Source organism: Leopardus geoffroyi, chromosome B2, assembly GCF_018350155.1.
Source record: "Leopardus geoffroyi isolate Oge1 chromosome B2, O.geoffroyi_Oge1_pat1.0, whole genome shotgun sequence".
Classification (NCBI taxonomy): domain Eukaryota; kingdom Metazoa; phylum Chordata; class Mammalia; order Carnivora; family Felidae; genus Leopardus; species Leopardus geoffroyi.
This window is the reverse complement of record NC_059332.1, coordinates 9289801-9317121: the sequence shown is the minus strand read 5'-3', so window position 1 is coordinate 9317121 and position 27321 is coordinate 9289801. Positions and strand designations below refer to the sequence as shown.

The following is a 27321-nucleotide window of genomic DNA, read 5'->3' as shown; positions in this document are numbered from 1 at the left end:
AGGGCTTGAACTCACAGACCGTGAGATCATGACCTGAACTGAAGTCGGACGCTCAACTGACTGAGCCATCCAGGGGCCCCTAAATCTTCTTTAAATACTTGGTAGAACTCACCTGTGATGCCATCTGGTCCTGGACATTTGTTTGTTGGGAGTTTTTAGGTTACTGATTTAATATGGTTATGACTAACTGGTCTGTTCCAATTTTCCATTTCTTCCTGGTTCAGTTTTGGAAGATTGTATATTTCTAGAAATTTATCTGTTTCTTCTACATTGTTCAATTTGTTGGCATATCATTTTCCTTACCAGTTTCTTAAAATCCTTTGTATTTCTGTAGTGTCAGCTGTCATTTCTTTTGTATCTGAATTTATTTGGGTCCTCTCTCTTTTTTTTTCTTGATGAATCTGGCTAAAGGTTTATCTATGTTAAGCTTATTTATTTTTGAGAGAGAGAAAGCACAAGCAGGAGAGGGGAACAGAGAGGAGACAGAGAATCACAAGCAGGCTGTGCACTGTCAGCACAGAGCCCAACATGGGGCTCAAACTCATGAACCCGTAAAAGCATGACCTGAGCTCAAATCAAGACACTTAACCAACTGAGAACCCCAGGCACCCCTTTTCTTGTTCCTTGAGGTAGGCCTGAATCACTATAAATTTCCTTTTTAAAATGGCGTTTGCTGTGTCTCAGATTTTGGCCATTGTGTCTTCATTGACCCATTGGTTGTTCAGTAGCATGTTGTTTAGACTCTACATGTTTGTATTTTTTCCAGTTTTTTCCCCAGGATTGATTTCTAGTCCAATCCCATTGTGGTCAGAAAAGATGAATATGATGTCAATCTTTCAAAATTTATTAAGGCTTGTTTTGTGGCATAACGTGTGAGCTGTCCTGGAGAATGTTGCATGTGCACTTGAATGTGTATTCTGTTGGTATTTTGGGGATGGAACATTCATACAGATCTGTTAAGTCCATGTGGTCTGTTTCATTCAAAGATACTATTGTTTTTTTATTTTCTGCCTGGATGACCTATCCACTGATTTAAGTGAGGTGTTAAAGTCCCTGTCAGTTTCTCCCTTTTTGTCCATTAATATTTGCTTTATGTATTTAGGTGTTCCAATGTTTTGTACACAGATATTCACAATTGTTATATCCTCTTGTTGGACTGATCCCTTTATCATTATATAATGTCCTTCATGGTCCCTCATTACAGACTTTGTTTTAAAGTCCATTTTTTCTGATATAAATATTGCTACATTGGTTTTTTACTTTGTGTCTTTAAATCTGAAGTGAGTCTCTTCTAGGCAACATATAGAAGGTCTTGTTTTTCTATCCATTTAGTCACCCTGTGTCTTTTAAGTGGACCATTTAGGCCATTTACATTTAAAGTAATTATTGATAGATATGTACTTGCTACATTTTGTTCACTCTTTCATTTTTTTGTAGTTTTTCTAAGTTTCTTGCTCTCTCCTTATGACTGGTGACTTTCTGTAGGTGTTATGCTTTTACTACTTTCTCTGTATTTTTTGTATATATATATTCCAGGGTACCATGTGGTTCACATGTAACATCCTAAGTACATAGCAATCTATATTAAGTTGATAGTCCCTTTCTCACTCCCCACTCTACATTTTATGTATATGTTGTTCCATTTTACATCTTTTTATTTATAATTTTCTCCTAATTATGTCCTTTTATTTTCCATTTAAAGACGTACCTTTAACATTTCTCCTAAGGCCAACTGAGTGGTGATGAACATTTAAAATTGCTGTCTGTCTCAGAAACTCTACCTCTCCTTCAATTCTGAATAACTTTGCCAGGTAGAGTATTCTTGGTTGTAGGTAGGGTTGTTGTTTTTTTTCCCTTTCAGATAGGCTTGGATTGTTCTGGGATGCTTTGTGACTGTGTTACCTTGGTGAGATGGCTAAAGCTGTAGTTTGCGTGGACTAGGGGTGTCCTGGTATGTACCATGCTGGGGCCACCTTGGTGGGATGGCTGGGGCTGGTGTGGGCTAGGTGCCTGGGGCTCACTGAGGCAGTAGGCTGGCTAGGGTGGACCTGAACGCTGCTCCTACCCATGCTATCAGGGTGGAGAGGAAAGTCAACCAAGGTGCTCATCAGCCTCTGTGACCTCAAGAAAGTTCCATCAGCTCCCCCTCCATTTGGCAGTGTTCTAGGGCTAGCTCCTTTATATTCTAGTTGATCCTTCAAGCCATGGCTTTTTTTCTGTGCCCAAGGGTATCTGCAGCTGGTATGAACTAGGCACCCAGGGCTCACTGAGGTGGCTGGCCAGTTGTGGTGCCCAGAACCTTCCCTCCATCTACACTATCACGGTACATGGTAAACATAAACCATGGTGCTCCCCAGCCCCTCTAACCTGGATAGAGTTCCAGAAGATTTGCTATTTGGAAGAGGTCTAGGGCTGGATCTCTTCCATTCTAGTTGCTCTTTGAAAACGCTTTTTTTTCTGTGCCCCAGAGCATCTGGGGCTGGCATGGGCTAGGGTCCCAGGGCTTTGAGTCGGCGGGCCAGCTATGGTACCAGAACCCTGTTGTCATCTGCACTATCAAGAAGGAAGGAAAACAGTAGTGCCGGGTGGCTCTCTCAGTTAAGCATCTGACTCTCGATTTTGGCTCAGGTCCTGATCTCACAGTTCATGAGTTTGAGCCCCGCGTCGGGCCTCTCGCTGTCAGTGCAGAGCTTGTTTGGGATTCTCTCTCTCTGCCTCTCTCTTGCTCATGCTTGCTTGCTCACTTGCTCTCAAAAATAAACTTATTTTAAAAACTTAAAAAAAAAAAAAAAGACGAACATAAACCATGGTATTCATCAGCCCCTGCAACCCGGAGAAAGTTCCAGAAACTCGCCAGCCATTTGCAGGGTTCTAGAGCAGTTCCTTTATATTCTTATTCTAGTTGCCCTTTTAAACCATGGCTTTTTTTTTTCTGTGCCCCACATCACATCAGATGAATCTGCTCACGATCCCTCAATACTATTCCTCCCCGCTGCCATCTGCAGCCTTGGGGATGGGGGGTTCGCTTCATTGCCATGTCTCCCACCTCTCTTGCTGTTCTCTACATGGCTTATCCTTACCTGTGCAAAACCTGCTTAGCCCCCAGTTCTTCTTCAGGAGGAACTACTCTGTAAATAGGTGTAGATTTGCTGTATCCATGGAGGAGGGGAGGAAGGGGGTCTTCCTAGGTCACCATCTTGGACAAGAACCCCAGAAAGTTTTCAGTTTACTTTGCCTGGATCCTTCAGAAGAATCATTATCTATAGCAGCTATACCTTAGGAGATGTATTAATAAGACGTAAAAATCAAAATTACCCAATAATCCATGGGCTACAGAATGGATGTTGCGTCAGCAGGCATGAAAACACCATTCATCTCTGTCCATCTCTATCAGAACTCTTGGGTGACCAGGGACACTGTTAATGAGCAGTAATATTTTGAAAGGGATCGTTTTTTCCCCAAGCACTAGGTCTCAACTGTGGGCCTAAAAGATTCAGGAAACCATGTTGTAAACAGATGTGCTGTCATTCAGACTCTGTTCTTCCATTTATAGAGGGCAGGCAGAGTAGATCTAGCGTCATTCTTAAGGGACCTAGCATTGGCTTCAGCTTGAAGTCACCCACTGCATTAGCCCCTAACAAGAGCCAGCTGTGCTTTGAAGCCATGCATTGACTTCTCTCCAGCTCTGAAACCCTTATATGGCATCTGTCATTCAGACTCTGTTCTGTGCTGTCATTCAGACTCTGTTCTTCCATTTATAGAGGGCAGGCAGAGTAGATCTAGCATCATTCTTTTTTTTTTTTTTTTTTTCCCAACGTTTATTTATTTTTGGGACAGAGAGAGACAGAGCACGAACGGGGGAGGGGCAGAGAGAGAGGGAGACACAGAATCGGAAACAGGCTCCAGGCTCTGAGCCATCAGCCCAGAGCCTGACGCGGGGCTCAAACCCACGGACCGCGAGATCGTGACCTGGCTGAAGTCGGACGCTTAACCGACTGCGCCACCCAGGCGCCCCAAGATCTAGCATCATTCTGAAGGGACCTAGCATTGGCTTCAGCTTGAAGTCACCCACTGCATTAGCCCCTAACAAGAGCATTAACTTCTCTCCAGCTCTGAAAGCCTTACATGGCATCTTCTTCCAGTAAAAGACTGTTTAGCATAGCCACCTTCATTAACTACCTCAGCTAGAACTTCTGGAGAACTTGCCGAAGCTTCTACATCAGCACCTGCTGCTTCACCGTGAACTTTGATGTCATGGAGACGGCTTCTTCCCTTAAACCTCACGAACCAACCTCTCCTAGCTTCAAACTTTCCTTCTGTAGCTCCTCACCTCTTTCAGCCTTCATAGAACTGAAAAGAGTTAGGGCCTTGCTCTGGATGAAGCTTTGACGTAAGGGATGCTGTGGCTGGTTTGGTTTATCCAGACCACTAAAACTGTCTCCAAACTGGCAACTGGGCTCTTTTGCTTTCTTATCATTCCTGTTTCACTGGAGTAACACTTTCAATTTCCTGCAAGAACTTTTTTCTTTGAAACACAGCTTGGCTGTTTGATGCAAGGGGCCTAGCTTTTAGCCTGTTTTCAACATGCCTTTCTCACCATGTCTAATCGTTTCTAGTTTTTGATTTAAAGTGATAGCTGTGTGATTATTGCTCTCACTTGAACACTCAGAGGCCATTGTGGGGTGATTAATGGGCCTAGTTTCAATATTGTGTCTCAGGAATAGGGAGGCCTGAGGAGAGGGGGAGTTGGGGGAACAACTGGTTGGTGGAGAGGTCCGAACACACACAGTTCTCAATTAAGTTTGTTGTCTTTTTTTTTTTTAATTTTTTTTTTCAGCGTTTATTTATTTTTGGGACAGAGAGAGACATAGCATGAACGGGGGAGGGGCAGAGAGAGAGGGAGACACAGAATCGGAAACAGGCTCCAGGCTCTGAGCCATCAGCCCAGAGCCCGACGCGGGGCTCGAACTCACGGACCGCGAGATCGTGACCTGGCTGAAGTCGGACGCTTAACCGACTGCGCCACCCAGGCGCCCCATAAGTTTGTTGTCTTATATGGGTGTGCTTCATGGCACCCTAAAACAGTCACAATAGTAACATCAAAGATCACCATAAGAAATATAAAATAACAAAGATGTTTGGAATATTGTGAGAATCACCAAGCTGAGCCAGATACGAAGTAAGCAAATGGTGTTGGAGAAATGTTGCCAACAGACTTGCTCAACACAGAGTTGCCGTTCATCTTCAAATCGTAAAAACAACAACAAAAAATGCAGTATCTGCAAAGCACAATAAAGTGCCTGCACTGAATAAAGTCCCACAATAAGAAAAATGTGCCTAAGAGCCCAGCACTGTCTGACATAAGGCCTCTATGAGCCCAGATTCCAAAGGCCTGACTTTGACTCCATTCTGTAATGAATACTTGATTCTCAGCAAACACTGGAGGGACCAAATGGTCCAAGTTTGCCCACGACCGAGGGGTCAGTAAAGTCACTGGTACAACAGGATGGTCACCCTGGTGATCACCCCTCCTCTTGTTACCAAAATTCTTCTCTCAGAAATGAAGATATTTAGATACAGTGAAACTTGAATATAAATCATATTGCCAAGTTCAAAGACTTTACTGTAACATGGATTACTCCAAAGACTTTGGGCCCACGGTGATCTATATCATTTTTACTGGTGTGCATTTTTCTTGGTTTTGCACCTCTACATGTTCCTGTTGGAAAAAGACTCTGATAGATTGTAAGTACCCATATCCCCTCTCCCCTAACACTCCTCGTGGACCAGCAAGGTGGTATTGCCCCAAGGTTACCTGGTTAAATTGGGGTGAGCCTCAGACACCGGCCAAAATGTGCTATTTCTTAACTTCCATTATCTTACATATAAGGCCTAGAGTTTAGGTTCTAGTAGTCTCCATGAACACCATACAAACTCTTCAAGGGACAAGCACATCATTTCACATTTCATTGCCTTAAGCAGCAGCAGGGTACCTCCTGGAAATCACAAACTGTCCAAAGCTTTGGAATTTGGATTTTAATCTCTGCTCCTTCACTAACTCTGTGACTGTGGGGGCACTTAGCAAACCTCCCCCTGATTCTCTGTTTCCTCGTCTGGGAAAGGGGGTTAATCCTACCTGCAAAGTTGGGAATGAAGATAGGAAATCAAACCAAAAACCAAAACCTTCCAAGTACCTGACATAGAGGACAAATTGAACAGGTCATAAAAGGTCAAATTTTAAACAAGTAAAAACTGGAACTTTGTGCATTTGTTAAAACTTAAGAGAAAAACCTGAACTATGTGCATTTGTTAAAACTTAGAGAAACACACAAATATAAGGCACGTGCTTCAGAATGCTGAGTCACCCCTCACAGAAACAAAAAGCAATCATTCCATTCAGGAATGCTTCTCTTATATAGAAACACAGCATTCATTTGGTAAAAAACCAATTGGGAGCCATCTGATTGGAACAAATTCTCTCACCATTACTTTAGGATACACTGTTGTAACATATAATTTATTATTATCAGTTTCATCATTTTGCACATTTAATACCATGTTTCTTTCTCCCACGTAGAATATTATCCAATAGAAGTCCCCGAAAGGAACCACAGCACATTCATAACAAGGATAGAAAACGGTCCTCCATTTCTGCTCTCCACTACGATGATTCAACTAAAATAGTCAAATTTAATCAACCGCAAAACCAGAAAAGTAAAAATCAGCTGGTGTGTGTATCATAACCAAGATCATGAACACCTCCACGAAATGAGGTGAGCAAAGAGAAAAATGCTGCTTCTTAACAAGCTTCTATGGAACTTTTTTAAAAACAAATTACTTATTTAGAAGGCTTATTTATTCTGCCTTTGATGGTGCAAACATTTGGGTGTTTTCTCAGGGCCATCCCTGGGCAAAGAGATGGCGTGTGTGAAATGGAAAACAGTAGCCCTTCCTAGACTCCTGGAGTACAGGAGACTGATTTCCAATCTTGGCTCAGTTCAGAAGGAAAAAAGGGAAAAGTTCTATCTCTTGGGGGAAAAAAATGCAGCCTAATTTAGGGCATGCCTGACTTTCCATCCACTCAAGTGTTCACGGCAAGTCCTCCTGGTTCTTTCGTGCCAGCTCCTTCTCCTCCGTGGTCTTCTGAGTGTTGTGTCACTGTGGTCAAAGGGTCTGGGGCTTCCCAAGGAACAACCATATCTGGGTATATTCTGGAAGATCAGCTCTGTCAGCAACCACCTTCTGCCTTCCGGAGCAGATGTATGGGCTCCCGTGGCTGGAAATCCGTGCCAGAGAAGCAAAGACCCAGCAGCCCAGACTGCACGGTCTCTGGCACGTTCTGCACATACCTCCACACCACTCAAATGTCCTAGGAAATATTAAATCAACTGGACATGGCTGACTTAAAAAGGCTTGACTAAAAATTCTCCCTGCACTTAAAAATGCATGTAAACATTGCTTCTAAGTCACTGGAGAACCCTTGAGCCTTTTGGTCTCAACTTTCCGATGTTTTGCAGTTTTACAAGCTCAGCTTTTTCTTGGAGGTATCAATCTTTTTTCTTCTTATTAACGGAGTTCAGAGTCTGAGGCTGCCTCTGAATATGAGCATGGGGTTTGACTGGCAGAAATAGTATTATCAGAAGACTTATGATGTGTAAATAAAAGTACATGGACCTAAAATAAAACACAAAAATTATATTTCGCACAAGGATGCAAATGGGAAAAGTCACATGGGTGTGATTATGTCATCTGCAGGCCAGCAAGTGAAGGCACAATTTTGGGCAGTAGCCAACCCGTCTGTATTCCAGTTTGCCTTGATCCACCCCAAGGTGGGGGGGCTCCTTCGGTAGGTGAGCAGGCCAGGGATGGACCAAAAGCATAGAACTGAACACAGCAAACCCATCAGCCCATCTACAGATAGATACACAGTACTGTCCCCCTGCCCTAATCAGACGAAGAGCATTAATCCCGTAACAGCCAGAAACCCCTAATGATTTGAAATCTAAGAACACACAGGACCCAATTCAAACCCTATACTCTGTTCCCTAGACACAAACGCTTCTTACACTTTAACTGATATGCTCAAGTGTCAAGAGTTGTTCTTGTGTGTGTTAGGAGCCAGACGAATCCAGATTTTCAAAACCTGCTCTATGACTCTGCAAATCGCTTTCACCCAAACTAATAAGAAACAAGTGCTGCTTTTTCAGTCTGTGCATTTCTATTGTGTAAACGTGGCATTCGGCACACTGAACACACTGTAGACAATAAATATCTGTAAATGCAAGTAATTAGAAACCGCTCACATTTGTACAACTGTTCTATAGCCTTTTGGAAAGGCTGAACTTAACGTTCTCCAATGCTTCTGGAAGATCAAAGGAAAATAATGTCAAGAAACCCAGAACGGATTCATGTATCCTTCTCAGACACGTTGGAATCAGGTTAATTCACATATCCCCTAAATAAGTTTCCCTGAAAGCATCTACAGAATAGTCAAGAGTTCTAACAGAAGCAAATACATCTTCACTTATTCTTTCAATAAGCATTTACTGCTTAGGATGTACAAAGCATTAAACCAGGACCTAAAAAAAGGCAAAGCCCTTCCTTCCTTCAGGGGAATGGGGAACAACAGGAATATAGGAGTGAGGGTACCACAGACACCTCCCTCCCACCTTAGCTGGAGGACACGGTAGATGTCTGAAAGTAGACAAGTGCCCCAAGTAGATGTCTGAAACTGTGGACAGTAATGAAACCTATATATACTGTTTCTCCCTATACAGACCTATGATACAGTTTAATTCATAAATTAGGCAAAGTAAGAAATTAATAGAACAACTACAACCATGTAGTTTAATAAAAGTTATGAGAATATGGTCTCTCCTCTCTCAAAATACAGTACAATAGTACTGTACTCACCCTTGTGATGATGGGAGATGATAAAATTAGTAACATTAGGCTACTACTGACCTTTTGATCACACATCAGGAGGCGGATCATTTGCTCCCAGAGAGTAATTGCGGGTAACTGAAACCATGTAAAGCAAAACCGGGGATAAGGAGGCTCCTATAATTTAACCAGCCCCAGGCAAGTAAACAATTAATTTATTGTCTAAACCAGGACACTGAGAGTGAAAAAGAGTTCTATAGATAGACACACTGGCTCAACAGGCACTCCAGCCACGCTTTGTTCTTGCATTTTCCTTAATCTTTCATATGTGGCCGTATCTACACTGGAACAGTTATGTTAGATTAAAGCCAATTATTTTGGAAGTCAAAAGGAAAATATTTCGATCCCCTCCCAAAGTTTAGTAACCTATTCTGCCATTCCATATTTTTCTAAAATTTTAAACACTTCATCTCTTTATTATGGAAAACTTCAACATTTGTTGAGCACCCTAATTCCGAACCAGGTACCCCAGATACACCGATGAATGAGGCATAGTCCTCACTCTCGAGGAGATGCTATCTGCAAAAGAGGTCTCTACCTGGCATCCTTACACACTGAATTTAAGAAAGCGTCACTACTGGGGCACCTGGGTGGCTCAGTCAAGCGTCGGACTTCGGCTCAGGTCATGATCTTGCAGTTCATGGGTTCGAGCCCCTGTCCTGTCAGCTTGGAGCCTGCTTCAGATTCTGTGTCTCCTTCTCTGTCTGCCCCTCCACTGCTTGCTCTGTGTCTCTCTCTCAACAAGTAAATGTTAAAAAATATTTTTTAAGTGTCTTCTACTTAAAGACAAGTTTGTGGATAAGGATTTGCCTTTCAAAAGGAGTTCCCAAAAAGGTCCGGCCATGGACCCAAGGTGCCCCAACCTTCCAATTCACGTATTGAAGCCCTAACTTCCCAAGGGATGGTATTTGGAGAAGTGGCGCTTTGGGAGGTAATCTGGTTGGGGGTGGGCCCTGTGATGGGATTAGTACCTTTATAGGAAGATAAAGTGAAACGAGAGTGTGAGCTGCCTCTCCCTGTGTGGCTCTGCCACCCTGTGAGGACACGGAGAGAAGGCAGCTTCCATAAACTAGGAAGATAGCACTCACCAGAAACCAAATCTGCCATCACCTTGATCTTGGGACTTCCCGGCCTCCGCAACGAGGGAAATGTGGCAGAACTCACTCAGGCTATATTTAGTCATAGTATCCTGAGCTCAGACAGGTTCTTTCATAATACATTTAAGTGTTTACTTGGGATTCACAATTTATAAGATTAGACGGGAATTTAAAGCTGAGATGGGAAGTCACCATAGATTGAAAACCGACTAGACCTAAAAATAAAGCACATCTGAAATTTAAATGTTAAGCAGTGATGGATGTGCGGAGAAGTGATTTGCATACAACTGCCATTCATTGCCAGTCACCGAAATTAGCCCCAAGTGAGGAACAGATCTGGAATGCAACCAGACCCACCTCCGCTAAAAAAAAAAAAAAAAAAACCAAAAACCGCACATTCAATTTTCATTTCTTTCATCGGATTCAGTGATTCTCTTAAGAGATGCTGAAAACACTTTGTGAGATGCAATCTATGATAACCGTTGGCAACACGTGGCTGTTACAATTCAAATTAATTAAAAGTAGATAAAATTGAAAATTCAGTCCCTCAGTCACCGCAGCCACATTGCAAATGCTCAACGGCCACACGAGCCGATGACTAACACACCGGATAGCATTTCTATCCTGTAGGAACTTCTGGACAGAGCTGATCTGGGCAGGGAATTATTGTTTTTGTAAATACATGGAAATCTACTTGGGTGATCTGGCTTGGTAGCTATTTGCTTCTCTTCCTCTAGAGCCCGAGTGTAGGAATCAGCATACTTTAGTCGGTTAAACACACGTTATCTTCAACAAATCGCTATTTAGCATGATCTCCAACCAGTAACATTCTGCCCGAATAGCTTGTAAAGACATTTCTCGTGACTGCGCTACTGTTCTTGCTATAAAGGAACTCCAGGTCTGAAACTCAGGTCGAGGTGTGTGAGTTTTGTTCAATCACCCTCTCTGAGCTTCCACTTCCTCTTACGACAAACAGGGATACTGATAGCTACTCTCTCCCCTCAGCTCACCGTTATCTACCATGGATTCTCGGTTCTGCCAACACTCAGGTCACTTGGGGCTTCAGTGCCCAGAACCTCCTCCTAGCACAGGGGGCCTTTTCAGTGCTATTCCCTGTGTCTGGAGCACCAGGAAGGATTTCTTTTATTTTTCTCACCATTTTATCCCTAACTTCTAGGACAGTGCCCAGCAACCAGAAGGTATTAAATGGTTTTGAGCTGAACGCAGACATTCCTGCTGTAAGTTGACACATATTTCGCATTTTGGCAGTTTCCTCCACTTAAGATACGTGGAAGCCATATTTAGAAATTCTTAATACCGATGGATTCAATTTGCCAACTCCCAAGCCAAACGCAGAGAAGACAAGTTTATGAAACGGCAATGGAGAACGACGGAAACTTACTTGTATAAGCTGATGGTTGGTTCAACTGCTAACATAACGAAGGGAGCAACGGTGTAGGACACGGCCAGCTGAGTGACCGCCCAGGTGACCACATCATATGCAACCTTGAGGGCTTTTGAGGAAAGGAAGTAATGTCTGTAGTTGTTCCTCATCTGCAAGCCAAGGAAGGCAGAGCCAGGGATAAAAAAATAAAAACAGTTTTTATTCCACGCATGGGGGCAGTATACCTTGGGAACACAGGTGATCAAAAATGCCATTATGATTTTTATTATTGTAAAAACATATATTTATGTCCACTGTTGACAAGTGTTCAAAGAACTAAGCAAAAAAAGAATTTTATCTTTTGATCTCTCCCAGCGAAAAGCACTGTTTATAACTTTGGCACATATCCTCCCAAGCCTCTCACTATGCATACACATCCACATTTATATTTTCACTGATGGCACGGATTTATTTTCTAGGCTTTTTTTTTTTTTTTAGGATTCTATCGAAAACCATATTCCATGCTGAAAATATTAACCTGTGATATAATATGGAAAAGCTAACTTTTCCATAATTAATTTGTAGGTCTTTTAATAAATGGGACTAGATTTGCCTCCAGAAAGACATGTAATTCCCAGATCCAAGAACCAAAGGCACAGCTGGGACAGTGACTGGCTTACAAGTAGCTTAGCCCCAAAGCAGGAGAGGCTTCCTGGGGGCCTCTGGGTAAGCTAAAGTCTCCTTCTTGGTGAGTTCAAGACAGTCAGAGCTCCACCCCCTGGGGAGCGTAAGCAGTATCAGAAAGCAAACTCCTGAGTTCATTCTCCTGGGAATACTGTTCTATCAACCCTCTGTACCCCCTACCTAACTCATTTGTGAAAAATATGTCCGGGCCACCCAAAAGAAAGGCTTTCCATAAATCAATGCTTTGATACCAGTTGAAATCACAGAGCTAAAGGCATTTTCAGGAATAATACTTTGGATATATAAACGAGCACAATTCCAGTCTTTGTTTTAGCTTGTCCTGGCCATCTGTTCTGTGCTTTTATAATGTAAGGCGTATGTGAATGGGAGAAAAGACACTGCGTTCCTTGTTTTCCACTTACAGATATGTGGAATATGGACGTTACTACTCATGCTGATTAGTGCACTTTTAAAATAATCAATTATTCTTATTCACACGTATATTCCAACCCACATTCATCGAACTAAAACAGGTATTCTGCAGGGAAGGGACTCTTGCTCACTGCGGGATTCCAGTGCCTGAAACACTCACAGGATACATGAATTAAAGAAAGCGTGAATAGCTACGCTGGGGCTCCTGAATTCACATCCAAAATACAGTTTAACAAATGTCATTAAAAATCCATGGCACCAGGGGCACCTGGGTGGCTCAGTCAGTTGAGCATCCGACTTCAGCTCAGGTCACGATCTCACGGTTCATGGGTTCGAGCCCCGCATCGGGCTCTGTGCCGACAGCTCGGTGCCTGGAGCCTGCTTCGGATTCTGTGTCTCCCTCTCTCTCTGCCCCTCCCCTGTTCATGCTCTGTCTCCGTCTCAAGAATAAATAAACATTAAAAAAATTTTCTTTTTAATCCCTGGCACCTAAAGATGGAAGGCCACAATCATTATCAAAGGTTGCGATTAAATCAAATACAAAACTCTACTGCACAATCAGCACACCGTGATTTACAATTACTCACATACGTGTTCATTTCGTTCTTTAAGGGCAGGCAGGGTTTGTGTTTCTTTAGCATCCTACTCTGCAACCAGCACAGAGTAGGAACAGTCCAGGACGAACTGGAGGCTACCCAAACACATTCACAAAGAATTTCACACAAACTAACTTAATCGGATCAGGCATGAGCATGTGAAAAGTTAGAGTGATCTCTAACAACACAATTTTACTGGTTGCACAGATTTGGTGGATTGTTTCTCAGCTTACGATGATGAAATGAGAAAATGAGTTGGGTACAAGCAGAATGAAGCCTGTGGAGCCTCAATTACGAAGGCATCGTAATTGGTAGACCGCTTAACGATTAAAAATGTTTTCATCTCTTAAGGTACGAAACATTCGTTACTCCTAAAATTCCTTGTTTTGCAAATACCGTCTGTAAATAACATGAAAACAGTTAATCACTTGGTGGCCAAAAATTCCTATATATTGAAGTATTTCTCTAAGAGGAAGACTTCTGCTGTGTGGTGAGTTTTCAAAGTATCACTCCCATCTCCCCCACCTACTTCTGAGAACGGAAGGTAACACACATACAGGCATCAGATTATTGGGGAAAAGATCCTACAACCAAAGGAAGCTTACCGTTCTGGCTGCTACTGTGACAAGGGTTCCAGTTAAGAAGGTAAAATAGTATCCAGGGTAGACACCATGCCACAAGGCAGACAGGACAAAGGTTAGCACCGTGGGGTACCAGGGAACCCGCTCATAGCACACTCTATGAAGAGAGGAAGGTAGAACAAAGCCATCAGTCAGAGGACCAGAAACGTCTAACTACACTTGTGCCTTCAGACCACACAGAAATCATCTGACCCATTACGGATGGCGAACATGCCTACCCCTATCAGGGCTTTTCAATGCAATGCCAGCTGCCTGAGCTCCGTTTCCTGAATGCTACCAGACAGGGAATTCATAGTCCAATCGTGTGGGGAGTAGAATAGGAAGTTTTAAACTGCATGGAACTAAATGATCTGGGCCCCATCATACGAGATCTAATAAAAGTCCAAGCGGTCACTCCACCCAGCAAGAGCTCCTGCCTCATAGATGCACACTCCACCAGTGCCCTGATCTACCGGGAACACTTATGGATCAGTGCCACTGGCACTAGAACTTTTCAAATCAGGATAGCGTCTTTCAAAGTGGGTATCTTCCTTCGGTCAAGTGAATCCCAACCTGGCCTCCATGCCATCTACCCAGCCGACGCTGCAAACCTTTTCATCTCTCTTGGCAAGGACTCCAGCACAAAATCAAGATGTCGGTTACACGACTTTTCAGGGCTTCCAGTGTCCCTTTGGATTTCAATCCACGAATTCGCTTTAAAGAGTGACACTGAGAGGACCTAGAAACGGTCAGCAAATACCCTGGAGATCTCTGACTTCTTCGTTGATTAAAACAAAGTGATGGGGACTTTCTCCCAAATCCGATCTATAAATCGCCAGTGGCAGTATAAGGAAACCACTATGTGCTTTACTAAACAATAGAACCCCCCCCCCGAAAATAAAATAGAAATTCAAACAGTTAACACCAATCCAGCTCTGTATGGATTGTCAAACGCAACAGAGGTGAACTCAAACTAAGGACAATGGCTTCCTCGTCACACAAAGAAAGAGAATGCATTTGGGGAAAGAGACACAGAACCTGTTTCTTTGAAATGGGCTAGTCTTCACAGGTATTTGTTTCTTACCCTCTGTATCTTTTTGTATGAATAAGATACTTTGTTTTCTAAAATGATTTTTTAATATTTGTTACATTTTTTATGTGCTCATTATGTATGTTCAGTCATCTTAGAACATAAATTCCCAATGGAGATACTGGGATTACCTGACATACAGAAATAGAGGTTTCGGGGCCCCTGGGTGGCTCAGTTGGTTGAGCATCTGACTCTTGATTTCAGCTCAGGTCATGATCTCACGGTTCATGGGATCAAGCCCTGTGTCACGTTCTGTGCTGACAGTGCGGAGCCTGCTTGGGACTCTCTTTCCCTCTCTCTCTGTCCCTCCCCAACTCGTACTCTGTCTCTCTCTCAAAATAAATGTTAAAACAAACAAACAAAAAAAGAAATAGAGGTTTATGCTAAATTTACTGGTAAAATTAATAGCAGCAGTAAGTACAAATTCCCAAAATTTGCACGTTCAGGTCAATTCTCAGACGGTGCTGCTTGAGTTTACTTTGGAGTGTTACCGTATATTGTCTCTTACCCCGATGTTGGGACCTATGAAAAATGCTACGTATCAGAAACAGAATCTACAGCTTGATAGTTTCACACTCTTCTTGCACTCATATGATCGGGGTATTCGCTAGCTAGAGTTTTTTGCTTCAAGGATAGCACGTTATTAATTCCATATTAAGTAACGTTTCCAGTTTTGGAATGTGTAGGGAAATAAACGACAGAGAAAAACGAACAAAAATGTGAGGTTAAAAAAACATAAATCTTCAAGGGGCCATCAAGCTGTTAATGCTAGGGATAAATGGAGATCTTTAGTGATTTGATGCTGACATTGACCTTCCTTGACCTAATCTCCTATAGGTAAGAGGCAGCAAAACAACAGAGGTTTAAGAGCCTGGCTCTGGAGAGAGTCTCTTTGGGCTCTTATCAAGTACTCATTAGCTGTGTGACTTTAAGCAAGTGTCATAACCTCTCTGTCTCACTTTCCACATCTGTAAAATGGGGATAACCACCATCTCCTATGGAACTGCCCTGAGAACCACACGAGTGGCTGCTAGACAAGAAGAGCACTATTAGGTTTTTGATACACTAAAATAACTATGCTACGCTGTGACCCTCTCACATTATTTCTACTTTTCCATTTACAGGGCAGAGATGTTAATACAAAACAAAAGTGTCAGATGACACGTTACTCCTGGCAGGCTACTGCTCATCTAGCGACGCCCATCTAAACATATCCCAGTGCCACGAGCAATGAGGTCATTTTTTTTTTTATTTTTCTTACCGCTTTAGCCAAGTAGCTGTCTGAATATTCCAGTTTTCTAAGTACATTTTGAAACTTGTGGCAGTCTAGAAAGAAGAAAATAACACCTATCATTAGCTTCAAAAATTCCCCAAGTAATGGAAAGTCCTCCCCAGAATTTCCCTGGCGGCAGATTAGATGTGCATAGAGACGACTCCATCCAGAGAAGATCAGCGGTTCCATCCTACACAGTACAATTTCCTGGTGTTTAGACAGTTCGCTTTGCACTAAAACTTGGCTTGCAAAGTCTTCATTTCCCTCAAAACTTATTTTCAAATTATAGGAAAATTGAAGGAATGTCTTACAGGTTTTTCTCCCACTCTGGTTAAAAAAAAATTTTTTTTTTAAGTCATCTGAGTTTAAAAACTAAACACTCTAAAGGGGGATTTGCCGTAGGAAAAGTTTCATCATGTCGATTTAGGCTTTTCTGGAGACAACCTAAATTTAACTGTCATCTTTCCCTATGTGGCCATCTATACACTAGGTCAGTCTTGTGAAGTGATTCTGCCAAGAGCTGCACAGGTTCAAGGGCTTCCAGTTGGATTTAGAATAGGGAGAGATTTCACGCATGAAGGAGTCTCCATACAAAAAAAGAAAACAAACATCACCCAACTGGCAATGACACAGGTGCCAAGGAGAGAGATTCCAAAATAATCCATCAATTGGGTTTTCTCATTAAAAAAAAAGAAAGAAAGAAAAAAGTCACATCAAAGGCTGGTAGTGGAAAGCCTGAAGCAAACTTTCAAGAACCAGAATTCTTGGGGTGCCTGGGTAGCTCAGTTGGGTAAGTGTCTCTTGATCTCAGTTTAGGCCTTGATCTCAGAGTTGTGAGTTCAAGCCCCGCATCATGACGCCTACTTTAAAACAAAACAAAAAACCAGAATTCCTAATAAAGGCAGAGTATAAGTGGCACTTTTTTCTATGCCAGCCCTAAGGATATCTTGGGCCATATATTGGCCTAATGTAGTATGTTTGGAGGGAAGGTGAGAGATGGTAGGTAGGTAGACAGTTTAGACAGAAAATTAAATACATAAGTAGATATTATAACTTTTTAATTCAAAGCCCTAAGGGGTTTTATTTATGTTGTCTTTGGCTAACACAATGCTATACGTACAGCTTCGAAGTACCTTAACTAAACCAGACTTCCTTGGGTTTCTTCAGCTCTTTGCTCTAGATCAACTCTACCGAGAATGCAAACTTCTGCTTTCTGGTTTTCTTTTCTAATAAAGATGTGACTTAACAACTTAGCACTTCACCCTGACCACACACCCACAACAGGAGGGCTGTGTTTTGGGCATACGGCTGAGGGGACTGGTGAGCAGGCCAAAGGGAGCTGCTGTAAAGGACGTGCACCCGTAGCACCCCAAGGCAACCAGCAGTGATCCGAGATTTTTGAGGAAGCCAAGAACTTGAGTGGGAAAAGGGAATGAAGTCCCGATGCGACTCTCTCGGACGTCATCTGTATAGAAATGGGAAGCTTGTAGATGATCTACCCTGCTTTTCCAAGCATGAGAAAGGTCGTACTGGAGGCTGCTGCTTGTCCATTAAGAAGAAGAGAAGCCTCGGGCATTAAGAAGGCGGAGAACATCGGCCATGCCCCCTTTTGGCCTGGTGTCCACCTAACAGGGAGCAGGCGGTCAGTCTCCACATCCCTGGTTTCTTGCTCTACACGCACATCCTCTTCTGCTCAGACTCTCCCGTGGCACCCTGCCTGCCCTGTGGTGGGTGGGAAACCAGAACTGACAGCAAATATGAGTCACCCGGCTAGAGGATCAACCCTTCTGTAGGTCGAGAACCGAGTCCTTACTCCCACTCAGCAGCCAGGAGGAAAGGCTGCTCTGACCGCTCACACAATGCCAGGAAGACCAGGAATCTCCTGGCCCCAACAAGACCACCTCTGAAGATAAGGACATGTCAAGAACCGAACCGTGATCCAAGAACAGAGCCAGGGAAAGACCAAAAACAAACAAACAAACAACAACAAAAGAAACCCACGCTGATTCGAGTGGCCTAAAAGCCGTGTGCCATGACAACACTTCTTAAAAGCCAATGGATTAGAAATGTTTCAAAAGGAACCACAGAGAATGCCTGCCATACAACAACCTAAATGCAGGAACTTCCAGTCTGTATTCTTGACTGAAGAAAGCAGAATGTGAAATGAGAGAAGACGACATCTGTACTTTCTAGTAGAAAGAACAGGACTGTAAACAACAAAACGATTTTCCTGGTTCCTTTTCAGATTTCTACACGTCATTCCTTGAGCCATGCAAACTGTCAAGAAAGTAGGTTATCTTAAAAAAAAAAAAAAAAAAAAAAAAAAAAAAAGTCCAAGGGGCTGCTCGACTTAGAATTCCCTGATCCCTCGGACACTCTGAGGAAGAACTTCCAGGGACACCACACTCAAAGCAAATCATTTGCACTATTTGCGACGGAAGCTTGATGCAAAAGCATAATAGACTCACCTCAATTTTCCAGATGTTTAGGTTAGAAAGCAGATCCCAACAGAAATTTCCATTCTTATCCACTCCGCTGAACCCAAAGCCTGCTGCATTATTCACTGCATCAGCTATGGTTTTTAAAACAACACATTAGGATATGGAACAAAAGTCACGTTGCTGCTTTATAAGATATTAAATGTCTGTCTAGCTTTAAGATTGAGAGAGAGGCAGTGGTCTCTCCTTTGGGAAAGAAACCAACACAATTTAAAGGACCTGGTACCATCATAAATCACAGAAACATCAGTGGTTCTTTGGTGGCCTTAACATTCACGGACTCATTTTTATTCATTCGCTAGCATTTAGTGAGCACCTGCGAATAATAAGAAGGCACTAGACGCTCACAGAACACAAAATGGAAGTAAAAGAGAAATGAATCAGAACAAAGCAGCAAGGATTTAGTGACCAACTTGATAGGAGGGGAGACAGGGAAGAAGGTAAACACACATCTAAGCTCAGAAGCAGAGGCCAGAAGAAACCGAGGGCCCAGGGGACTCAGGCCCAAGAGTTGTCATTCAAGATGGCACAACGTGAACTGACAGCGTTAGTTCTGAAAGAGAAACCGGGGCTCGTTCTAGACACATTCAGGGTGACATGCCAGTAGGTTTCAGCCAGAGCTGCTGAGATACAGTTAGAAAAGCTCAGAACACAAGACAAAGAGCTGAGACAGAGAGACATGAATCTGGGGCCAGCAGCCACGGAGACCACACGTGGACCCCATTACCAAAGCATCCTACCCACAAAGTCAGTCTGAGAAAACGCCCGTTTCCATCTTTATTTCACTTCACTGAACTGTAAGAAGATGTCCCCCTGCGGTGAGTGCAACATTTCTGATTCCTTAATTATGCGATTTTGGAATCAGATAGAGACCTGATGAAATCAAGGTAGATGCCGACCAAGAGGCTGATTTTCTCTTTTCACTTAGTTCAATTCTGTCAGACTATTTTCTTTAAAAAAAGAAACTTCAACACCCCGCCCCCGCCCCAAAATAGTCCAGATAAAAAATGGGCAGAAGACACAGACATTTCTCCAAAGACAACATCTAGATGGCCAACAGACACATAGAAAGATGCTCAACATCACTCATCAGGGAAATGCAAATCAACACTATAATGAGATATCTATCACCTTATTACTTGTCAGAGCAGTTAAAAAATACAACAAGCACCAAGAGTTGGCAAGGATGTGGAGAAAAAGGAATCCTCATAGACTCCTGGTGGGAATGCAAACTGGTGCAGCCACTGTGGAAAACAGTATGGAGGTTCCTTAAAAAGTTTTAAAAAAGGCCTACCCTATGATCCAGTAATTTCACTACTGAGTATTTACCCAAAAAATACAAGAATACTGCTTCAAAGAGATACAGCATTATTTACCATAGCCAAACTATGGACACAGTCCCAGTATTCATCATTGATGAATGGATAAAGATGTGATATGTGTGTGTGTACGTATACACACATACACACAATGGAATATGATTTATCCATAAAAATGAAACCTTGCCATTTGTAACAATATGGATAGAACTAGAGAGTATCATGCTAAGTGAAATAAGTCAGAGAAAGACAAGTACCATATGACTTCGCTCATATGTGTTTAAAAAACAAAACAAATGAGCAAAGGGGGGAAAAACACAAACCAAGAAACGTACTCTTACTTAACTCTAGAGAACAAACTGATGGTTACCAGAAGGGAGGTGCATAGGGGGATGGGTGAAAAAGGGTCTGGAGATTAAGGAGGGCACTTGCTGATGTATGGAAGTGTAGAATCACTATATCACACACTTGAAACCAAATACAACGCTGTATGTTTACTGAAGTTAAAATAAAAAATCACAGCGCCATCTTAAGATCTGGGGAGATCTTAGAAAAATCTTTCTTGTAGCTCTACTCATTCTTTTCTATAGGAGTTCAGGGCCAGCTCCAGAGTGACCTCTGAAGGGTTACTCTAAAGAAAAACAGCCCGTTCTATGTTCGTCTCCTTTCCTTTTGGCAGGGCTGATGACTGCTTTACCACCTCTAGGTTGGTCCTCTAGCCGGGTGACTATGTTTGGCTTCACTGGAAAACGATCTGGCTTCTTTTACAAGGAGGGAAGAGAAGTACTGAGCGCTGATAGGTCATTCTCCCAAGCTGACTGGATGGATACTCAGCGGACAAGGAGAAGAACAACAAAGCAAGGGTGTGCCAGTTAAGAAACGACTGGGTGTGCCAGTTTAAACGTGCGGGAAGACACTGAACGACAAGACAAAGAGAAGAGGGGCAGTTGGGGTCGGTGTTGGAGACTAAAACAAGGGCTGGGACCTGCAAGGCAGCCCCTCACGCAGTTCCTTCCGCCCCCCTCCAGCCTCATCTAAAACACAGATTAACAACTTCTTCTCTTTCTGGTTCTCGCTACCTTTCCAGGATTGTAGAAAGCTCTCTCTCTACAGGTGTTCTCAGTCAGTGTTCCCAGCGGTGCGAAGACAGTGGCAAGGGTGAGCTCCGGAGGCAAAGCCCCTGGTTTCCTGCCCCCCATCGAGCAACACCCTGAACGTATGGCCTCGGGAGAGTTGTCTGACATCTAGACACCCATTCCCTTGAGAGGAAATTGGATAGAAGAATGGTATCGAATTTAAAGCCATGTGGAAAGACTTAAATGAGATATGAGTGAGCGCACAGCACGGTGCCTTGCCTGTGGGCGCTCAAGAAATGTTAGACTGTTATCACCGTGTCCGTCTTGCCCAGGCTTAGTGATCCTAACATTCTCATCATGCAGGTGGTCAACAATGCCAGACTCCGAATGCTAGAAGGAATTCTGATCCCACAGCCTGAGCGGCTACGAGCCACCCCGCCAAGATAAATGAAGGACCAGAATTAGTGACTCTCAGATGCTATGTCTCTATAGAGGATGGGGACGTACCGGGTCCCCCTAGTGCATTCCACCTCTTAACCGAAGACTTGTTTTTGTCTCCAAGCGGAGGTGGGTGCTAAATTCACCAGCCCCAAACTGGCTTTACTTGTATTGCCTACTGTATGATCATAGATAAGTTGGATACTCATATTTTGGAGGTCGTGATGCTTGGAACACAGCCTGGGCTGAAGTTGAGTCTCGCTAATTAGTACTAATTAGCAAGGGAAAAACAACCAGGATCGTACATGAAGTCCAAAGAAAACAGCTTTAATTATTTCACTGTAAACAGTAACGAGAAAACGAGGCTAACACGGTGCAGCTCAGCTGAGATCCATCAAGAGGCCAGCTTTAAGGATTAAATTTATAATCACGTATAATTAGTGCATCAATTATATGTAAATGATGTTTTAAGGAGCTGGATAAAACAATTATTTGGTAAAGCAGTTTAAGCATTCCCTGTTACACTCTTCATTGCTTCTTTATTCGTAACACAAAGGTTAATTTCAGACCAGCCCAAGCAATCTAAACTAACAAGGTTCAATTTGAGGCCATACAAATTAATGAAGTGTTTCTACTGAAGCTATCAAAAACAGATAAAGGGAAGAGGGTATAGAAAAGAGCCAAGTCCAAAGAAAAAGCTACCCACGGGAAAGATTACTTCTACACTCCCAGTATCTGGGGCACTCCCGAAAGGGCAGAATGACACCCCATTCCCTAGAACCCCCTCCCCACCCACAGCCCCACCAGCACAACCCACCTCGTGTTAGACTTTCCCTATGAGGCCACGGACTGGCCTTTCTTTCCTCCTAAAGCAGGAGCTCATTTAGTCCAGAAGCCAGCCCGTAAGCCCTAGGATACAGAATACGGGAGAGGGAAAAGTAGGGAGAGGAGAGAGAAAAGGAAAGTAAGTGAACTAGCAGAAGGCAGAAGAGGGTGTGAAAGAGTATTAGCTCTTCCTCTCTCGCTCATTCGCTTACACGCCCACGTGCACACACACACAGACGCACCCGCAGGTTAGAGCAGAGTGAAGACATTAAGTAATTCACGTAGAAAACTAAGCCTGGTACTCCGGGCAGGGTTCGCCATAGTGTGCGTCACGCCTACCTACAAGAAATTCTCCTTCTCAAGTAACCGAACGACTACAGAAAGAGGAATAGGACTTTTGAAGCCCCAGCCCAAATTCCTCGTCCCCTCTGTACTCCTCGCCTGGGGACAGCTCTCTCTGTGTCCTGCCTGGATGGGGTGCACAATTCTGTGCCCACACAACGTAACCATCTTGACCACAGACCAGAGCTCTTGTCCCCCCTTTACGTTCCCCCGAGCACAGCCCCCGGTCCTCGACAAAAACTCCCTGAAGTAACCAAATAGGACAGACACAATTTCCCATGCTGCAAACTTGTTTAAGAGCCTTAAGTCAGATCTTTCTGGCCAAGTATTACATCAATACTGCACCGGACTGAACTTATCCCTGAACATCTCGACCTATGAAAATCACGTAGACCAGGGGCCGGGGAGAGGGAGGAATGAGGAGAATATTACTTTTTCTCATGGGTACAGCATTCCTGTTTGGGGTGACGGAAAACATCCTGGAGACGGATGGTGGTGATGGTTGCCCAACACCGTGTATTTACTTAATGCCAGTCTATTGGACGCATAGAGATGGTTAAAATGATAAATTCTACGTTATGTCTATTTTACCACAAAAAATAAAAATTCAGTAGCTACCAGGTTTAATTTGGAGATAAAAACTTGAGAGCATGAAATGAGAAAAAAGGAACTCAATTAAGTGCTATGCCTTCACTCACGGAATATGGGCGAAGCACCAGGCACTGAGTTTAATCATCTGTCTCGCTTAATAAACCAAATCATCGCTCCCTGACATCAAGCCCCAGGTCACCCTCAGCTAAGAAGTCAAATTTCCATTCCTGAAAGGGTTCCAAATGTGAACTAGACACAGCTGCCGTGCCTTATCAAAATCCCTTACCACGCCTGGCAAGTAAATAGAAGGACTCACGGCTCACTCCAGCAAAGCTTTAAACTTTTCCAGTCTAAAATTGTTTGAAAGGAAAGAGAGAAAAATCAAAGTAAGTTGAATTTTCTACCTTAAAAAAAAAAAAATCACTTGAAAAAAATCTTAACCAACAATTAAAGCAGCATAACCTCCATCAGCACGTGCATCGGTAAATTATTCAAGCATGTATCCTGTATTATGTACAACCCAGAAAAATGGCCCGATGACCAGCTCATTCTGGAATTCTTCCCTAACTTTCCGCCGTACCAAAGGCCAGTTCTGACTGGTGGAGGAAGCTTCCAGATTTGGACATCTGTTAATAGCGTTGAGTTTAAACGAGAGGCAGGATTGCTTTTCTCTTATCATGGGTGATTGAGTTTACGGAGGGCAGGAGACAGAAGTGCTGCGCGATAAAATACAAAACGATACTGGCTCAGCCACCCCCATTACGTATTGAACTCTGTTTTGATTAGGTGATCCCAAATGCTGTTCTGTCACACAGGGCCATTCCATCGAACGTACCTAACGTCCAGGCAAAGTAATACTTGGGCTTCGAGGCTTGCATGACGATATACAAGTAGCACAGTCGAGTCAGAAAGTTCGCTTTGTGAACAAACCAGTCATCAACCAGGCAGGTGACAGGGAAGGTCTTCGTGAGTGTCAAAAACAGAAGGAGAGACACCAAGGTCATGTACAACTTGCGGATCACAGCTCCCTGAAAATGTGGAAAAGAATCGGTGTAACCATTCAAGATTCCAGTATGAAGAAAAACAACTCGAGCAAGGGCACATTAAGAACAAAGCTGTTCCAAGAGCCGCTTTGGCAATAGGCCCTAGAAGGAGAGGCACGCCTAGGACACAAATTGGATGCTGGGCATATGGGCTACAAGTGAAGAAAGCACATACCTCTGACCCTTGAGGATTGAATGTATCTAAAATGGAAGACCATGATTACCAGCACATTCTACCAATAAAAGGTGGGCGTCTTATTACCCAAAACATAAGGGAAATGACATTATAGGGTGGCAATCTTCCATCAGAAAGAACCATTTCGCTTGTCTTCCACTTCTGTCACCAGCAGAGCCGAGGAAATGGGTTTCAGTCACCACAAGGACAGAGGCTTAGCTAGGAAGGATTCTGTGCCAGTTTTCGAGGGCCTGAGCCAGGACGTGAGCAGGTAATGGAAAGCTTTAGGAAGCCTTCCAGGATGGTTTACATGTGGTCTGCTCTGGCCTTGAGATGTGCTAGTGGTTTTTTGGCTTTTTTGACGTTTATTTATTTTTGAGCGACGGAGAGCATGAGCGGGGGAGGGGCAGAGAGAGAGGGAGACCCAGAATCCGAAGCGGGCTCCAGGCTCTGGGCTGTCAGCACAGAGCCTGATGCGGGGCTCAAACTCAAAAACCGTGAGATCATGACCTGAGCCAAAGTCGGACGCTTAACCGACTGAGTCACCCAGGTGCCCCTGAAAGTATTTTTTAAAAAGCCATCTTAAACTCTCTCGAAGTCAATAAAACCAAGCTTTTTTTTTTTTTTTTAATTTTTTTTTCCCAACGTTTATTTATTTTTGGGACAGAGAGAGACAGAGCATGAACGGGGGAGGGGCAGAGAGAGAGGGAGACACAGAATCGGAAACAGGCTCCAGGCTCTGAGCCGTCAGCCCAGAGCCCGACGCGGGGCTCGAACTCACGGACCGCGAGATCGTGACCTGGCTGAAGTCGGACGCTTAACCGACTGCGCCACCCAGGCACCCCAATAAAACCAAGCTTTAAGCGTACCCACGTAAAACTGGTTTCCCACATAAGAAGTGGGCTCTGAAATAAAAATCGCATTTATTCTGGTTCCCATCCCTTCCCGTGCCCCCTTTCCCGATATTATCTTTGGGCTGGATATGAATTTCTATCCCTAAAGACAAAACACTCATAAATTCGAACGTGTTAACTAGCACAGGGCCGAGCACACTGTAAGCATTAAATATTGGCTGACTGACTAACGGACGAATTGCCTTAATATTTCCAGCCAATGAGCTCCTCTGTGAAATAAACATGTGGTGTTTCAACATGGAAAACTGCTGTAAATAAATACCAATACCGGTATTTTCAGTGCATAGGGGTGGTGGTGGGGGTTATTGGCCACGCTTTTTGGTGAACTGTTTGGCTTTTTAATTAGAACAATTACCAGTGAGAGTCAGCCCTGGAAACAGAGCTCTATTTTTCTGGAGCTCTGCGTAAACACTCTCGGCACTAAAAACTTACAGTGGGAGAAGGCTCTGGCAGGCTCTGGAAACCTCTCTGCTTCCAGTTCACTTCCAGCAACTTCATGTGCGTATGTCTCCCCTCAATAAAGGCTATGTAGTCCTTGAAATTGTTGCAAGGGCCAGCTATGACACTCATGAAGTTGAGAAGATAGCTTAAGTATTGCAAAAAGGAGGGCTTTACCCTGTGAAAATAAACAACAAGTTGAAGTCTTCGGTCTTTGGATTTTTCTTTTAGATCCGCAAGTAGGCCAATCCTAAACACAGGGGTTGTCTTTGTAGATTACCAGACGTGAGGTGGTCTTTCTGGGTTCCGTTTCTCTAAAAATCCACCAAAGCTAGAAACCTGGTTTGAAAGGGCAGGTTAAATCGGGGAGTGGCTCGGGGAAGGCGCAGCGCTCCGTGGCGCCCTCTGCTGGCCGGCTGCGGCTATGGACATGGAGGGTGAGGTCCAGGGTAAAGGAGGCTCTGAGGCTGGGAAATGAGCTTTCTCATCACCCTTGGTCGCCTAACGAGAGAAAAAGGAAGGTAATAAACATAAGGCAGGGTGGGAACCTGACCTAATGTTAGCTGCTCGAGATGCACTGAAATGGGAAAACTCCCTCCCGACTGCCAAAATAAATACAAAACAAATGATGGGTGGAACCAGTTTCCACTAGAAGAGGACACACAAAACCACCCCTGTGCAGCCTCTTGTCTGCTCTGGCATCCAGGCACGAGGTCCTGAACAACAGACAGAAGTAGCGGCAGGAAACAATTCTGTAGAGGCCAGTTCCGGGTAGTGTTTTAATGGCATTTAAAAGGGCAGGATGGTATTGTGGGGACAAGGCTCCCTAAAATGCCCCTGGTAACCCGTCACTGGAATATACCCTACAGCACTTATGCCCTCCTAACACTGACCAAAGGGTTGGATTCATTAGTCTCTTGCAATGGGTCTCCGTTTCTTCCAAGTCCCGATCCCTTCGTGTGAAAATGGGGCACTCCGTCTCCTGACCACCCAGGACCCTCTCTTCCTTACCCTGCCTCCTACAAGTCTCTGGCAGGAACCCTCCACCACCATGGCTGCACCACCTTCCCCGATGTGCTACGCCACGGGCTCTTTCCACTCCCCATCAGTGCTACTCTCCTCCGTTAGTCTCCCTTCCTCTCCAACACCCACACCAGCCACAATCTGTCTTCAGCCTGCTTCCTGCCACCTGCCTCCCATCCCCCGGCCCCCAGTCCTCTGTCCAGCCCTTTGAGTCCGTTTCGTACCAGCATTTAATCCTACTGACGGGCACCGACAACTCTTTCTTGAGGACCCTCTGACACGGGCCCCATAAAAATTAACTCGGTAATAATGGACATAACAACCTCCGTGAAGGAGAATCTTGCAAAACAAACAAAACTACAGATCCATTTACTCTCCGGCCCAGCAACCCCGCTTCCGGGAATCTGTCCCACCATTATACCCAAACTTGTTTAAAATGACCAAGGAACAGGGTCATGCATCACTGACTTGTAAAAGCCACAGACTGACAGACAACCCCAAGTATCCATCAACAGCAGAT

General features: G+C 43.8%; 1 protein-coding gene across 7 annotated transcripts in view; it reads right to left on the bottom strand.

The window, feature by feature from the left end:
- Positions 1-6496: 6496 nt before the first annotated feature.
- MBOAT1 (membrane bound O-acyltransferase domain containing 1) overlaps positions 6497-27321 on the bottom strand; it is a 106480-nt gene continuing 85655 nt past the window's right edge. For 6 of the 7 annotated variants that reach the window (XM_045497253.1, XM_045497251.1, XM_045497257.1 and 3 more), the window contains exons 7-13: positions 25773-25956; positions 24044-24236; positions 18588-18691; positions 16108-16172; positions 13742-13874; positions 11443-11594; positions 6497-7674 (exon numbers count right to left, since the gene is read on the bottom strand). In XM_045497253.1, coding sequence (XP_045353209.1) covers positions 7548-7674; positions 11443-11594; positions 13742-13874; positions 16108-16172; positions 18588-18691; positions 24044-24236; positions 25773-25956 — 958 coding nt within the window. In that variant the 3' untranslated portion in view covers positions 6497-7547. The remainder of the gene's footprint in view (positions 7675-11442; positions 11595-13741; positions 13875-16107; positions 16173-18587; positions 18692-24043; positions 24237-25772; positions 25957-27321) is intronic. The other variant, XM_045497252.1, reaches the window with a different exon arrangement.